The 16,625-nt window shown below is 40.4% G+C and overlaps 1 protein-coding gene across 2 annotated transcripts in view; it reads right to left on the reverse strand.

Annotated features, from left to right (window-relative positions):
• The window catches only part of OXCT1 (3-oxoacid CoA-transferase 1), a 183,964-nt gene that overhangs the window by 94,787 nt on the left and 72,552 nt on the right, over nt 1–16,625 (reverse strand). For both annotated transcript variants that reach the window (XM_089312749.1, XM_002714003.6), the window contains exons 8-11: nt 12,392–12,499; nt 10,435–10,549; nt 2,268–2,362; nt 709–757 (exon numbers count right to left, since the gene is read on the reverse strand). In XM_089312749.1, the coding sequence (XP_089168875.1) occupies nt 709–757; nt 2,268–2,362; nt 10,435–10,549; nt 12,392–12,499 (367 nt within the window). The remainder of the gene's footprint in view (nt 1–708; nt 758–2,267; nt 2,363–10,434; nt 10,550–12,391; nt 12,500–16,625) is intronic.

Here is a 16,625-nt window from a genome sequence, read left to right on the forward strand (position 1 = left end):
AGGCTACCGTCCCCAGTTCACAGTCCTCTTGGTGGTAGTGGACTCCCTTAAGGATGCTTGTACCTCCCTATGCAGACTACAGGGCAGTAAGCATCAACCACGGTGACAATCCCAGGGCACCAGATCTTTCCCTCTTACCTCTGTGGTCCCATTGCCACCATTCTCCAAACTGAGAGGGCTGAGATATTTCAAGTTGGGATTGGACAGTGTGAGGCACAAGCAGGAGACCCTGCAGATGAGACCCTCACCCAACATGGGTTGCAGCAACACAGCAGTGTTTCTCTCCCAAAGGATGTAGTCTCTGTTAATTGATACTTCCTGTCACAGCAGCTTAAAGACTATGCATTTCACCATCCTGCCTTGGTTTCTTTTAATTCTCCCAAGGTCTTGTAAACTGTCCCTTCCTTTAATTCTCCTTAATTACCCCATTTGAGAGTGTTCTCTATTTGTAGACAAGACCCTGATGGACAGACTCATCATTAAACGTGCTTCCACCTGTCCATCCTCCTTTATCTAAGATATTTCCCAATGAAAGGAGACCCCAGAGAGGAACCAGAAAGGTTTACCTTCCTTTCTCAACATTTAATATATTGAAGCATTCTCCAAAAATAAAGGATTTATTCCCATTCCTTACCATGATGAAGCACAGAACTAAGTTACAGCAAAAGGAAACAAACACACACACAAAAAATAAGTGAGTTCACCTACCTGCATTGATTAGGTCTGCATCAGCTTCATGTTGTAATGGATATGGTCCCTGTCAAACACAACACATTTCCCATTAGTAAAACTGTAGTATAAATAACTTCCCAAAAGCTCCAGGAAGTTATCATCCAAAGACTTGAGGGAAACCTTTTAAAAATAATTCCCAGATTTTCACAGCTCTGTTTCTCACACTGATTAGTCTCTCCTACACAAATAGTGTAGGCAAATCATTAAAGGTGATTAGGCAAATGCAAAGTATTTTCTTACAATGATCATCTTGAAATAAATGTTATGCTCTTAGAAATACAGGACAATAAAACAAGAAGAAGTTATTCAGATCTACAATGCAGCCAAAATTATTCATAAACCTTTCGAGAAGGATTAGTGCAAACAAATTACATTCTGTGTTATCTGACCAGAAGAACCTGAAGAGGCCAAGGTTAGGCTTTCCAGTATATATCACCAAAAGGCCTGAATTTGGGATTCTAAACTCACCACATTTGAGTTTGGATACTCTTATATTCCTGGTACCCAGATTTTCTTAGTAAGACTTTTTTTAAAAAATAATTTTATATAAGGCAACTCCAATTACTCAAATGGGGTAAGCAGTTTAATGATATAATGCATATTAAACTCAAAAGGAGGAAAGGGGAAAATAAAAAGGCAAAAATGGAGACCAAAAAATGAGGAAATACAGCTGGGAAATGTCCACACAGTTTCCAAAGCAGAAAAAAAATTTATCTTATAAATAAACTGTAGTGGAAAACAATGTTTTAGAACTGTGCAATTTTTTCTTTAACCTTTGACTATGGATAATTTGCATCAACTTATCTCTTGTCTTAAAGTGGAGGGAGTTGAACACTGTACATAATCTCTAATGAACCTTAAAAAGGCTAAGTGTCTGACTTTATTTGAATTTGCTTTTAAGCAGATATGATTTTTATACCTGGAATGTTCATGATTATCACTTCAATCAGTAACAAGTATGTATGTATAATATAATATATTATATATATTATTATATATTATAATATATAATATAAAGTATAATTCATACTTTATTTAATTTTAATTTTTTTGTTTATTTGAGAGGTAGAAAGAGACAGAGCAAGTGAGCTCAAGCACAAGCAAGAACCGGCTCCTGCCTGCTGGTTCACTCCTGAAACACATGCAGTGCCCAGAGTTGACACAGGGTCAGTGCTAGGAGCTGGAAGCTGGGAACACAATCCAGGCCCCCGATGAGGGTGTCAGGGACTCAGTTAGTTGAGTCACCGCCATTGCCTCCTAGTGTCTGTACTGGCCAAAGCCAAGTTCAGGAACTGGAGCCAGGAAACAAACACTCTGATGGGGGAGGTGGGCATCTTAACTGCTAGGGTAAACACCTGTTCCTTATTACTTTTGTTTTAAATAATGGATATACATTATATGTACAACTTTTGTTGCATTAATGGTTAGGATATACTAAGAAATAATAAAAGATTACACATTTTCTAAATTGGCAAACTATAATAACTAAAAAATAAATAAAAAAGAATTAAAGAAAACTTCAATTTCCATCTTACCAAACCCAGGACTCCATTTTCACTTTGAAGATGAACAGTCATGTTCGGGCTGATAAAGTTGCTGGCCAGAAGAGGGATCCCTATGCCCAGATTAGCTAGAAGAAAAGATGTTAAGGGCCAACATACAAAATGCAAAGAGATTATGCTGTAAAGCTCTACATACATAAATGTGAACAGAAGCCTTATTTAAGGGAACTTACTCTGAATATAATAACTGAATATATTCTTCAATCCCCCTAAGGGCACCATTTTACAATTTTTCAAAAAGAAAACTTCTAACTAGTCATAGCTTTTTCAATAACACGTCCCACAGATATCAAAGTGGTAGCTTCAGAAGCTAGCTAAGAGGTCATTTTAACAAAAATGAAAGACATTTTATTTTCATTAATGGGCTCAGGAAGTTTGATGTATTATGATTGGTTTACTATAAAACATGACTCTACTTTCATTTAAAATTATTTTTACTATTCAAAACTCACAAAATAAAGATGATTTAAAATATTCTGAAGAGGCCAGCACCACGGCTCAATAGGCTAATCCTCTGCATGCGGCGCCGGCACCCCGGGTTCTAGTCCCGCTCCGGGCGCCGGATTCTGTCCCGGTTGCTCCTCTTCCAGGCCAGCTCTCTGCTGTGGCCCGGGAAGACAGTGGAGGATGGCCCAAGTGCTTGGGTCCTGCACCCGCATGGGAGACCAGGAGAGGTACCTGGCTCCTGGCTTCGGATCAGCACGGTGCACTGGCCGAAGCACACCGGTGGCAGCAGCCATTGGGAGGTGAACCAACAGAAAAGGAAGACTTTTCTCTCTCTCTCTCTCTCACTGTCCACTCTGCCTGTCAAAAAATAAATAAGTAAAATAAATTAAAATTAAATATTCTGAAGAGTCTGCACTATGGCACAACAGGTTAAAATCCTGGCCTGCAGCACCAGCATCTCATATGGGTACCAGTTTGTGTCCTAGCTGCTCCACTTCTGATCCAGCTCCTGCTAATGTGCCTGGGAAATCAGAGGATGGCCCAAATCCTTGAGCCACTGCAACCACATGGGAGGCCCGGAGGAAACTCCTGGCTCCAGGCTTCCAATCAGCTCAGCTCCACTCCAGCCGTTGCAACCATCTGTGGAGAGATCCAGTGGATGGAAGACCTCTCTCTCTCTCTACCTCTCTCTGTAACTCTTCCAAATTAATAAAATAAATCTTTAAAAGAATCCCTAAAAGGGGCTACCATTTTTAAATTTCATAAAAGTTTTCTGACAATACCAAAATTTCTACTTAAGAGTATTTGGAGTCAAGTAGGGCAAGATCCAAGGTGGCCAAATAAGATACAGCCACACTAACTAGGCTGCCCTGGGTTATGAAATGAACAAGGGAAGGACTACATTTCCAAGGGTTTGACTTATGTAAATTTTTGGCAAATTAATGAAAAAAAAAAAAAAACAACTCTGGGACAAGAAAAGAGAAGACAGACAAACGGCTGCAGCCAACTGCACAGCACGCCCAGCTGCCAGCTCTGAGCTGCCATCCCACCACACTAAGGTAGGAAAAGATTGCCACATGCCCCAGCGCATGCACGTTTAGCTGACAGGGAACTCCACAGTCACCCACTGACTTGAACCTTAGCCTGGAGAGCTGACTGAGGTCGGAGCAACTGCTAGCTTGGAGCAGGGAAGCTGCTGTACTTCCCCTCCCCCACTCACGCAGAGCACCGTACTAGACAGCAAAATGTCAAGCAGTGCATTCTTGATCACCACCATAGTCAAAGTCAATGCAACATCCCTTCATCCAGCAACTGTGGGAGTTTGGGTGAAGCCCCAGAGCTACACCCATGCACTCTACATGAGCAAGGGGCTCCCAGCAGAAGCAGCCTGTAAAAGATCCACTCCCACCCTGGGAGATCTGGGCAATGACACCACTACACCCTACAACACCAGGACTGTGACAATTCATTCTAAATTTCTCAGTGCCACTGGAATCTACCTGGTGGACACAGGGAAGAACCGACCTGCATTCCATGTCCCTGGACTCATAACCTTCAGAGTAAAATCTCCTGTATACCTTGTAGTCACCCTGTAGGGCTGGAAAAGGGTTCAGCTTACATCTAGTCCTAGGACTAGGGCTATTGGTTATGCCACAGCACCAGGTGGACTTCCCCAGAAGCACCTGAGGAAGGGTCCATATGTGTTACCCAGCCCTAGAGCCACAGCAACTGGTGCCACAGTCCTGGCATCACTCACACTTGCCAGGAGGACAAAGAGGCAGCCACCCTCAGCTCCCTCAGCACGATGAGCAAGGCGCTGGCTATCACATTTACCAGGGAAACCGACACAGAACTCTGTGGACCAAAGATACACACCCAAGAAAACCCTTATTCATCTCAAAGCCACACTTCTATCCCTACAAACTGCAGCAGATTAGACCACTGTGGCACTTATAGACAAAACTGACGTTGATTAAGACAAAAGAAATCACTCAGAGACTACATTCCTGAGCTCACTGAAAGCCAAAGCCAGAAGAGCAACAAGCCAAGTGATACCCGGCATTCAAACTTAAGCCATAAATTCTCCTACAATAAAACCTACTCCATAAAGAAAATGGTACAAATACACCAGATGGGCAGACAGCAACACAGGGACACTGGAGGCACGAAGAAGCAAGGTAGCATGATGTCTGCAGAAGAACACAATACTCCTCTAGAACTAGATTCTGAACTGAAGGAAATATATGAAACAGCAGATACAGAATTCAAAATACTTATTGTAAGGAAACTCAATGAGATACAAGAGAATACAGATTAAACAGGCTAAAGAAATGAGGAAATCAATGAGTGACATGAATGAAAATATTAATAAGGAGACAGAGCTCATTAAGAAAAACCAAATAGAAGTTTTAGAGATGAAATCTTTAATCAGTGAAATAAAAAATATGATGGAGAGCTTTAACAGAATAGACCAAGTGGAGGAAAGAATTTCTGACCTGAAGGACGAGAATTTTGAAATAACCTAATCTGACAAAAATAAAGAGAAAAGAATGAAGAAACTCTACATGAAAAATGGGATACTATTAAACATATTAGAGATATTCCTCAAGGAGAAGAAAAGGAAAAAGGCAGGAATGACTAATTGACCAAAAAAATTGTATATGAGTGAAACGATCATTTATACATTTGATAATTATTTATAGCCATTGTCTACCTTCCTACTAAGCCGGGGTCTCATTTGCTTTTTATCTGTTAAACGTCTTATTTGGTGATGCATTAAGCCAAGTAGACTCAATCAAAAAAAGTCTTCTCCAAGGTATATTTTCATAAAATTGTCAAAAGTTAAATACAAGGAGACAATCCTAAAGACAGTAAGAGAAAAGCATCAAGTTACATAGAAAGGAAAACCCACAGATTAACAGACATCGCAGCAAACACCCTACAGACCAATCGAAATCCACATCAAAATGATCATACATCATGATCAAGTGGGATTTATCCCAGAAATGCAATGGTGGTTCAACATGCACAAATCAATAAGTGTCACAAATCACTTAAATAGGATGAAGAACAAACACCAGACAGTCATCTCAATAGATGCGGAGAAAGCATCTGATGAGACGCAACACGCTTTCACAATAAAAACTCTCCACAACTTAGGTATAAATGGAACATTCCTCAAAATCATGAAGGCTATAAATCACAAAACTGCCAATATCATACTGAATGGAGAAAAACTAAAGTGTTTCCTCTCAGATCTGGGACAAGACAAGGGTGTCCACTTTCACCACTCTTATTTACTGGAAGTTTTGGCAAGAGCAATTATGGAAGAGAAATAAAGGGCATTAAATTTGGAAAAGAGGAAATCAAATTATCTACATTTGCAGATGACATAACGATATACATGGAAAAACCTAAACACTTAACCAAAAAGCTGTTAGAATTGATAAACCAGTTCAGTAAAGCTGGAGGCTACAAAATAAACATACAAAAAATAGTTATTTTTTATGCTAATGGTGAATTCACAGAAATCAAGAAACAAATCCATTTATAATATCCACAAAAAAGAATCAAATATTTAGGAATAAATTGAACCAAAGAAGGGAAAGATCTCTACAATTAAAATTATCAAACACTGATGAGAGAAATCATCAAGGACACACAAAAATGGAAAAATATAGTCCTTGCTCCTGAATCAGTAAAATCAGTATCATTAAAATGACTACACTACCTAAATCAATCTATAAATTCAATGCAACCCTTATCAAAATACCAATGGCATTATTTATAGTTAGGAAAAACAATTCTTTTTTTTTTTTTTTTTTTTTTTTTGACAGGCAGAGTGGACAGTGAGAGAGAGAGACAGAGAGAAAGGTCTTCCTTTGCCATTGGTTCACCCTCCAATGGCCGCCGCGGCTGGCGCGCTGCGGCCGGCGCACCGCGCTGATCCGATGGCAGGAGCCAGGAGCCAGGTGCTTTTCCTGGTCTCCCATGTGGGTGCAGGGCCCAAGCACCTGGGCCATCCTCCACTGCACTCCCTGGCCACAGCAGAGGGCTGGCCTGGAAGAGGGGCAACCGGGACAGAATCCGGCGCCCCAACCGGGACTAGAACCCGGTGTGCCGGCGCCGCTAGGCGGAGGATTAGCCTAGTGAGCCGCGGCGCCGGCCTAGGAAAAACAATTCTAAAATTCAAATAAAGGGGCCAGCATTGTGGCATAGTAGGCTAAGTCTCCACCTGCAGCACCAGCATCCCATATGGGTGCTGGTTCTAGCCCTGGCTGCTGGTCTTCCAGCTCTCTGCTATGGCCTGGGAAAGCAGTAGAAGATGGCACAAGTGCTTCGGCCCCTTCCACAGTGTTGGAGATCTGGAAGAAGCTCCTGGCTCCTGATCAACACAGCTCTGGCCATTGCAGCCATTTGGGGAGTGAACTAGCAGATGGAAGACACTCTCTCTCTCTCTCTCTCTCTTTCTCTCTCCCTTTCAAATAAATAAATAAATTTTTTTAAAAAAAGGAAGTCCTGGCTTCAGATCGGCCCTGCTCTAACCATTGCAAACATTTGAAGAGTGAATGAGCTGATGGAAGACCTTTCCCTCCGTCTCTCCCTCTCTCTGTCTGTAACTCTATCACTCAAATAAATAAATAAAGTTTAAATAAAGTAAAATAAAATTCACATGGAAATCACAGAAGTCCCTGAATAGCCAAAGCAAACCTGAGCAAGAAAACCCAAGCTGGAGGCATCGCAATACCTGATTTCAAAACATACTACAAAGCTATAGTAATTAAAACAGCATGGTACTGGCATAAAAACCAATACACACATCAATGGAACAGAATAGGGAGCCCAGAAATTAATCCATGTGCATACAGCCAATTGACTTTTGCCAAAATGCTCAGACCATATAGTGGAATAAGGATAATCTCTTCAACAAATGGTGCTGGCAAAACTGGCTGTATATATGTAAAAGAATGAAATTAGATTCACACCTCTCATCATATAAAAAATATACTTAAGACAGATCAAACACCTAAATTTAAGACCTGAGACTATAAAGTGACTGGAAGAAAACGTAGAGGAAACATTCCAAGACATTTGTGTAGGGGATGACTTCTTGGAGAAGACCCCCAAATGCAACAAAAGCCAAACTAAACAAATTGGACTATATGAAACTCAGAAGCTTTTGTACAGCAAAGGAAACAATTAACAGAGGAAAGAGACAAAATAAAATGGGAAAAAGTATTTTCAAACCACATATCTGACAAAGGATTAATATCCTGAATATACCAGCAACTTAAAAAAAAAAAAACTCAACAACAAAAAGTAACCAATCCAGTTGAGAAAAGGGCAAAGGACTTCAATAGACAATTCTCAAAAGTAGAAATACAAATGACCACCAAATATATGAAAAAATGCTCAACATCAGTAGCCATCAGAGAAATGCAAATCAAAACCACAATGAGATCTCCTCTCACCCCTGTCAGAATGGCTAAAATCCAAACCCAGAGAGTAACAAATGCTGGTGAGGATATGGACAAAGGGGAACAAGTACATACAGTGGCAGCATGTAAATTAATGAGGCCACTGTAGAAAACAGTATAGAGATTTATTTAAAAACTAGAAACAGACTTGCCATATAATCCCACAATCCCTCTACTGGGTATATACCCAAAAGACCTGAACACAATGTATCAAAGAGATAATTGCAACACTATGTTTATGGCAGCACTGTTCACAATAGCCAAAACTTGAAATCAACCAAGGTGTCCATCGACAGATGAATGGATAAAGAAAATGTGATATTTATATACAATGGAATATTATTCAGCTATAAAAAAGCATGCACTGCTACCATTTCCAACAAAACGGATGCAACTGGAAGACATCATGTTGAGTGAAACAAGCCAGACCCAGAAAGACAATCACTGCATGTTCTCCCTTATATGTGGGAGCTAAAATTAAAAAAAGGAAAGAGAGAAAGAAAAAAGAGAAATGTCTCTGAGTATCAGTGTCGCTGCATGCTTGATGCTTATGTCAAACCAATGGCTAAGAATATTATACTACTATAGTTTTAATGATCCGTGATTACTTTAGCATTTACTGTATTTGGATGAAATGGTCAATTTTCTATTCAGTTAATGTTTATAGTCACTGTCTATATTCCCACAAAACTAGGGTCTTTTTCCTTTTCACACTTTTTAGTTGGTGAAGTGTTAAGCCTTTTTACTGTAATGTAAAGTTAAAGTATGTTATCTCAAAAACTACAGAGACAGAAAGGAAGGGAGAAGGAAAGAGGGCGAGAAGGAGAGAGAGGGAGGGAAGGAGGAAGATAATATCATTTTGTTCTTAGAGTTGTATCTACAAATCACATTGAATTTGTTAAAAACTAATTAAATATAAAATAAAAAAATAAAATACCAGATGTAAGTCAACTGACTGGTGAAGAGAAGAAAGCACAGTGCCTAACTTTCTTATATAGAATCAACCTCTTTGACTCTGTATTTTGCTTATACAGGAATTCCACCAAAACACAAAGTATAATTTAAACAATAAGGACAAATTTTGAGGTGGAAGTAAAAAGAAGGTACTTCCAGTCAAAATCACAGCCTAAAATCTGATATTCATGGGCTGGGGAGCTCACACAATAAAGCCAGATGCCATTCTATCTACCATTCAACAAATATTAATTCTATCATATATTACTTGTTATATATTAGTTGTATTATACAAGTATAGGTAAAAGTCTGATATACTGAAAGCTAACATAATGGCAGTTTATTTTTTTAAAGATTTATTTGTTTGAGAACAGAGATATAGAGGGATACAGAAAGGGATAGAGGAAGAGAGAAGGAGAGAGAGAGAATCTGCCATCTGCTGGTTCACTCCCCAGGTGGCCACAATGGCCGGGGATGAGCCAGGCTGAAGCCAGGAGTCAAGAGCTTCTTCTGGTTCTCCCACAGGGGTGCAGGGGCCTAAACACTTGGGCCAATCTTCCACTGCTTTCTCAGGCCATTAGCAGGGAGGTGGATCAGAAGTGGAGCAGCCGGGACATGAACCGGTACCCATATGTATGCTGACACTGCAGGAAAGGGCTCAACCTTCTATACCACAGCGCAGGCTCCCAGCAGTTTATTATTTATATGCATTCAAAATCCAAATACTAAGTGTTCTAAATGATGTCTACTCCTTTTTTGACAAGGTACGTAAAGGAGAATTTGAACATTCATTGAATATCCTTAGACATAAAACAGTGCATCCACAGGATCTCTCTCAAGGGAAGCAGAGAGTTGTTAAATAAATTGGTTCTTACGTTCCAATGACTATATATGCAAATGTCCCAATAAACAGCGCCACTTATGACTAGTAGTTCTGAGATTTGAAACCCTCATCATGGGCAACCCCTTTTCCCAATAATCTCCAGCTAGCTGCCAATCTGTACTGAAACTCACTGCATTTTGGAACACAGTGAAGTGAATTTTTGGTTGCCATTTTAGTTCAAGAAGGCAAACAGTATAATCCCAGTTTCATTAATCATGATCATTTAAGTTATATGCCACTTTTTATTAGAAAATGATCCATTTCTTCCAAAGCTACCAGGGACCAGAACTGAATCACTATTCAGGAGGCCAAGTAGCCTGATGAACACAGGGAAAGCTTGCGCTCTGTCTCCATCCTGTTTCTGAAAGATAAAGGATACCATACATGCCGTCCTCGAACTCCAGAGCTGCCCGCCTGATGATGCGTTCCCTTACGTTATCTCCAGCCTGAGTGGATTTGGCCTTTCCATCGCCTTCCTTCCGTATTGATAAGCGCTTGAAAAGAAACAGAAATCAATTCTTCATAACTGAAGGTCTATCTTATTTCATCACTACTGAAATAGAAAATTAACTCTTTCTCATTGCTACTAACAGGCAAATCTGCAATACTGAAGAGAACTCAAAGAAAAACGTAGGTCACGTTGGAGAACAGAAATAATCCTTTAGGAAATAAATGCAAGAGGTCAGATCTGTCTGAGAGGGAGCTATGCCAGCTGGGTCTCTTTGAAGCGCAGGACTCCCCTGTTCTGCCACAGACCACTACTACTGTGACTCGAGGTTCCTACACCGGATTCTCCCTGGGTGCTCAGAGAGAGAACCAGAGCACAGTAAAAGAAAAGATCCTTGGAAATCTGTGCTTCAGGGCTTCAGAAGGTGCTTACCAGGTGTTGCTGGTAGCCTATTTGCACCTGCAGAGTGCAGACTGGTTTTGCTACATCACTCAAGCGACAGGAATGTTCAGAAATCAGCAGGAAATTTACTTTTTGAAGAGTAATGTTTCATTATTTATTTATTTGCTAGGCAGACACACACACACACACACACACACACACACACACACACGGGAGAGCGAGAAAGCGAGAGAAGAGAGAGAACACTCCCTTTCACTGTTTCACTCCCCCAAATGCCTGCAGCAGCCAGGACTGAGCCAAAACTGAAAATCGATAACTCAATCCAGGTCTTCTACATTAGAAGTAAGCACTCACTTATTTGAGCCACAACTTCTGACTCCCAGAGTGTGCTTTAGCAGGAAACGAGAGTCAGGAGTGGAGGTAGGCACCATATAGATATAGAACATGGACATCCTAACCAAATACCCACCACCCCAGGAAACTAGCTCCATTACAAGACCTCCTTGACACAGACTCTGGTCCTGTTTGCCAACATCCCACCCTTTCTCCCTAGGCCCCTGACACAAGTTTTGGATTACAGAGGGTCCTGTGGTATATCCACAGAGTAATGGATATATGTCTATTACATCACGCCTGTTAAGTTGCTGAGGCCTAGACACATCTGAATCTACATCTCATTTCTGGCCCAGCTGGTCCTTCTTCATGCTCTCACTGGCCTCCGTGTATTCCTTGTACAATCTAGTACCTACCAGCTGGACACAACCCAACACTAATTGGAAATGGTACTCATTACAAGGGCAAAGCAGCTTTGTGATCCACATTTCTGAACAATCAAGCATTAAGAATCCAGCAGGGGGCCGGCGCCACGGCTGCGCCGGCACACTGGGTTCTAGTCCCGGTCGGGGTGCCGGATTCTGTCCCGGTTGCCCCTCTTCCAGGCCAGCTCTCTGCTGTGGCCCGGGAGTGCAGTGGAGGATGGCCCAAGTGATTGGGCCCTGCACCCCATGGGAGACCAGGAGAAGCACCTGGCTCCTGCCATCGGATCAGCATGGTGCACTGGTCACAGCGCGCTGGCCATGGCAGCCACTGGAGGATGAACCAACGGCAAAGGAAGACCTTTCTCTCTGTCTCTCTCTCTCACTGTCACTACCAAAGACCTCATTATCCTTCTCAACCTTCAAAGACAGCCAGCCAAAACGATGTGTTGTAACTTAGGACAGGAACAGAAGCCTGAGAGACACAGCCTAAATAAACATAGGGCATAGTGGAATATATCTTGAAAGACAAGGCAGTGTGAGGCTGAACAGCAGCACAGATAAGCAAATCACATTCCCTTACAATGAATCCATGGAAAGCTCCTGCCAAGATCCAAAGCAAGACGTCCTGCTGAGCAACAACCTCCTATCATGTGAAATGACTCTAACCCAGGGACAGCACCTCTGGTAATCTGATCCTTAAATACTAATAAAGAAGCTAAGTAGGTTACCTCAATTCGTTTCTCATATTTTTCTCCTTTTATAAGGCGATGGACATAAATTTTAGGAATATGAATATCTTCTGGAGCAAATGATCCAATATCTACAATTTCTTCAACCTAGACAGATAAAAAGAAAAACAGTATTTTTAAATTAAATGGTTACAACTTAAACTTTTCATTACTATTTTTTAAAGATGCACATGCCATTGTTAATAAAAGCCACGTAATGTATAGCTTTTTTTTAAATTTACCTATTTATTTGAAAGAAAGAGTGATCGCTTCTCAGCCTTCTGGGTAAGATCAAATAAAAGAAAAAGTGACACAGAGAGAGACAGAAGGAGGGAAGGAGAAAGAGGGAGAGAGGGAGGGAGGGAGGAGGAGACAGATTGAGAGAGAGAGACTGATTGATTGATTCCGTACACTAGTTCACTCCCAAATGCCCCTAACAGTCTGGGTTAGGCCAGGCTGACACCAGGAACCAGGAATTGCATTCGTGTCTCTCACGCGGGTAGCAGAAACCCGAGTACATTGACTATCATCCCCTGTCTTTCCAGGCACATTAGGAGGAAGCTAAACTGGAAGCAGGGGGCACTCTGATTGGAGATGCAGGTGTCCTCAGCATGGCTTACCCCATTGTGCTACAATGTCCACCCCTACTGTTCAGTTTTTTAAAAGTGAAGTATATTAATCCTTATATCCAAAATAGGTTAGATAGGCAATGTCAACAAACATATGAGAGAATGTGCATCTGTACACGTATGTAATTATATCATATCTTCTGAACCCACAAATGCGGAGTCATTCAAATGCATGCGGCTGAGCAGAAAATAAAGCTCCAGAAGTTAGCGTTTGCCTAAAAGAGCTTCTATTACAAATTTGTCGAATGGTTTATCAGGACAGCTGTTTGAACTTCCACAAATTGCAGCTCAACTGTGCAAAACTTGAAAGCACATTCCTTAAAAAACAGATTTTCAAAATTAATGGGGAATTTATCATATCAAAGACAAAAATCTGTAACGACATCTGCTTGGTCAATTGAAGAACTTTTTAAATAGCGATAAAAATGCTATTTGTAACAGTTTTTAATTACTGCTGTTGTTAGCTTCCTAGGATCATGACAGAACTGCAACCACTGAAATAATGTTACTTAACTACAGATAATTGATTTTAATATGGAAATTTCAAAAAGGAAATATTCAGTAATAACTAGAAATATTCAATTTAATATGAATTAAAGTTATTCATAGAACCCACAGGCATTTTACTGCAATATGCAATGCTTCTATGTTGGTCTGTTATTTTAGAAAAAAGAAAAATATTTTTGTAGCAACATAAAAAATTCAGAATGACAATGATCAAGAAAAACTAAACTCAGATTGTCATGGTCAAAAATCAGCTTTCTGAACACAAATACATACCCTTAAATTTTGAGTACTCAGCTAAATAGACATCATAGAAAGAGCAAATAATATTTGCTTAAATGAACTGACTTATACAAAGAGATTTACATCAACCTTGTCTCCTAAATTATTAATGGGACTACCTAGAAGTCTGTAAGGCTAAGTAGTCTTCCTTATGCTAGTCTCTAGGCTTCCTCCTACAGAGAAAGAACACCACAGACTACAGGAGACATTCTAGTTATTGTGCAATGCTCCCAAACAGCTGAAAAAGACTAGGTTACAGTGAATGAAAGCTATCCTCTCTGATAAATGGAAGAGTCTAGATCAAGGTTAATCAAAAACTCCAAGGAACAAACAGCAAATATGTGAGCACTCAAGTTGAATTAGGAGGTAGACATGTACCTGGGATGTGCTCAGGGAAACCAGGAGGACTTCTTGCCACTGCACCATGTCTTTCCCTCCAAACCTGTTTACATTCTGGTGTTTTGCGTCCTAGTCAGTGACCAGGTAAAGAGGAGGTGGAGGTGCCACGTGCAGAGCAGCCAAGCTGCTGCTGCTACTTCTTCAAGTGGGTAGGACTTTCAGCCTTTATGACTCATTCCTATCTTTATACCTTTATATTTAAATTTTTTATTTTTTATTCTTTTTGACAGGTAGAGTTATGGACACTGAGAGAGAGAGGCAGAGAGAAAGGTCTTCCTTTTCTGTTGGTTCACTCCCCAAATGGCTGCAACAGCCGGAACTGCACCAATCCAAAGCCAGGAGCCAGGTGCTTCCTCCTGGTCTCCCATGGGGTGCAGGGCCCAAGCACTTGGGCCATCCTCCACTGTCTTCCCAGGCCACAGCAGAGAGCTGGACTGGAAGAGGGCAACCGGGACAGAACCCGGCACCCATATGTGATGCTGGCGCCTCAGGCGGAGGATTAACCAAGTGAGCCACGGCGCCAGCCTCTCTTTATACCTTTTTAATTCAAGCCTCTGAGTTCTTGATTTTAAAAAATGGGTTTACAAATACATTATCCTAAGGAAATATACAAAGGTTTATTACTCCCAAAAATATAAATCATGGCATTCATTATTTTTTTAACTTTTATTTAATGAATATAAATTTCCAAAGTACAGATTATGGATTACAACGGCTTCCCCCCCATAACTTCCCTCCCACCCGCAACCCTCCCCTTTCCCACTCCCTCTCCCCTTCCATTCACATCAAGATTCATTTTCGTTTCTCTTTATATACAGAAGATCAGTTTAGCATACATTAAGTAAAGATTTCAACAGTTTGCTCCCACACAGAAACATAAAGTGAAAAATACTGTTTGAGTACTAGTTATAGCATTAAATCTCAATGTACAGCACACTAAGGACAAAGATCCTACATGAGGAGTAAGTGCACAGTGACTCCTGTTGTTGACTTAACAATTTGACACTCTTGTTTATGGCATCAGCAATCCCCCTAGGCTCCAGTCATGAGTTGCCAACATGGCATTCATTATAATACTAATGAGTAGAAAACAATTTAAGTAGTCAACAATAGGGAAATTGTAAAATAAATATGAGGTATCCACATGATGAATCTCATAATGTTCTCATAATAATTAATGGCATCTCATAATTTCATGTTACATTAAAATGTAAGACTTTTGTATAAGTAAATGAATAAATATTTATAGGTATGTACTTCATCACAATTATTTCTATACTTACAAAATAAAAACTGAAGCACAAATGCTAAGAACAGTTATCTGGGGATTATGTCATAAAATATTTTTGCTTTTATTTTATAAGGAAAGAGAGAAACCTACAAATGTTACTTTAAAAAATGCAATAGACTCCAAGTAAGTAGTCTTTAAAATTAGGAAATACTCATATAGAAGGGCATATGATAAAATCCACAATTTCTTAGACATGTACCAAAGAGGGTATGTTAAAAAAGAAATAGAGAGGGTCCAGTGTTGTGGCACAGAGGATAAACCCACCGCCTGTCACACTGGCATCTCATATGGGTGTCAGCTTGGGTCCCCGCTGTTCCACTTACAATCCAGCTCCTTGCTTATGGCCTAGGAAAAGCAGCAGAAGATATTCCAAGTGTTTGGGCCCCTGCCACCCATGTGGGAGACCCATGAAGCTCCCGGCTTCTACCTGGCCCTGTCTGGGGACTGTACCAAACGGATGAAAGCACTCACTCTTGCTCGCTTGCTCAGTCGCTCTCTCTCGCTCGCTCACTCGCTCTCTCTCTCTCATGTGTGTATGTGTGTGTGTAACTCTAACTTTCAAAATAAATAGTTTTAAAATTTAAAAAGGAAATAGTCCAAGAAAAACTTGTTTCTAAACTTTAAAAGCAGGTAGAACATTAGAACATTATGAAATAAAGTAAGGAGACTCCCTTTGCCTATGAGCTTGAAGGAAATAGTGTGAATTGTTTTCCTTGTCTAATACTGCCCCCCGAAAATTGGGCCCTCAGATCTCTTGCTTGAATTACTCCAGAAGCTTCCTGATTGGTTCCCTTGCCATACTCTTCATCAGGGCTAAGGATCATAATAGAGAAGGGAAAAAACATAGCATTCTTCACATAAACCAGAAATGATGATAGCAACCAACAGTAATTTCTTCTGGTTCTACCAAAGTTTCAGTTAAAAAAAAAACCCAATCAAAACAAAACATAATTATTAGAGCAATTACATCATCACTTTCACAATAAACAGTGTTAGTGAAACAACTCTGAGAAAGAATCTGGGGACGTGTAGTCAGTCCCATGCTTTATTATTCTAACATGAATGATTTTCATGGGCATCATTTGTCAAAACAATCTCAACACTCAACAGTAGTGAATATCACAAAAAA

The sequence above is a fragment of the Oryctolagus cuniculus genome, chromosome 14 (assembly GCF_051225735.1).
Source record: "Oryctolagus cuniculus isolate XC-2025 breed Fujian yellow rabbit chromosome 14, ASM5122573v1, whole genome shotgun sequence".
NCBI classification, from domain to species: Eukaryota; Metazoa; Chordata; class Mammalia; order Lagomorpha; family Leporidae; genus Oryctolagus; species Oryctolagus cuniculus.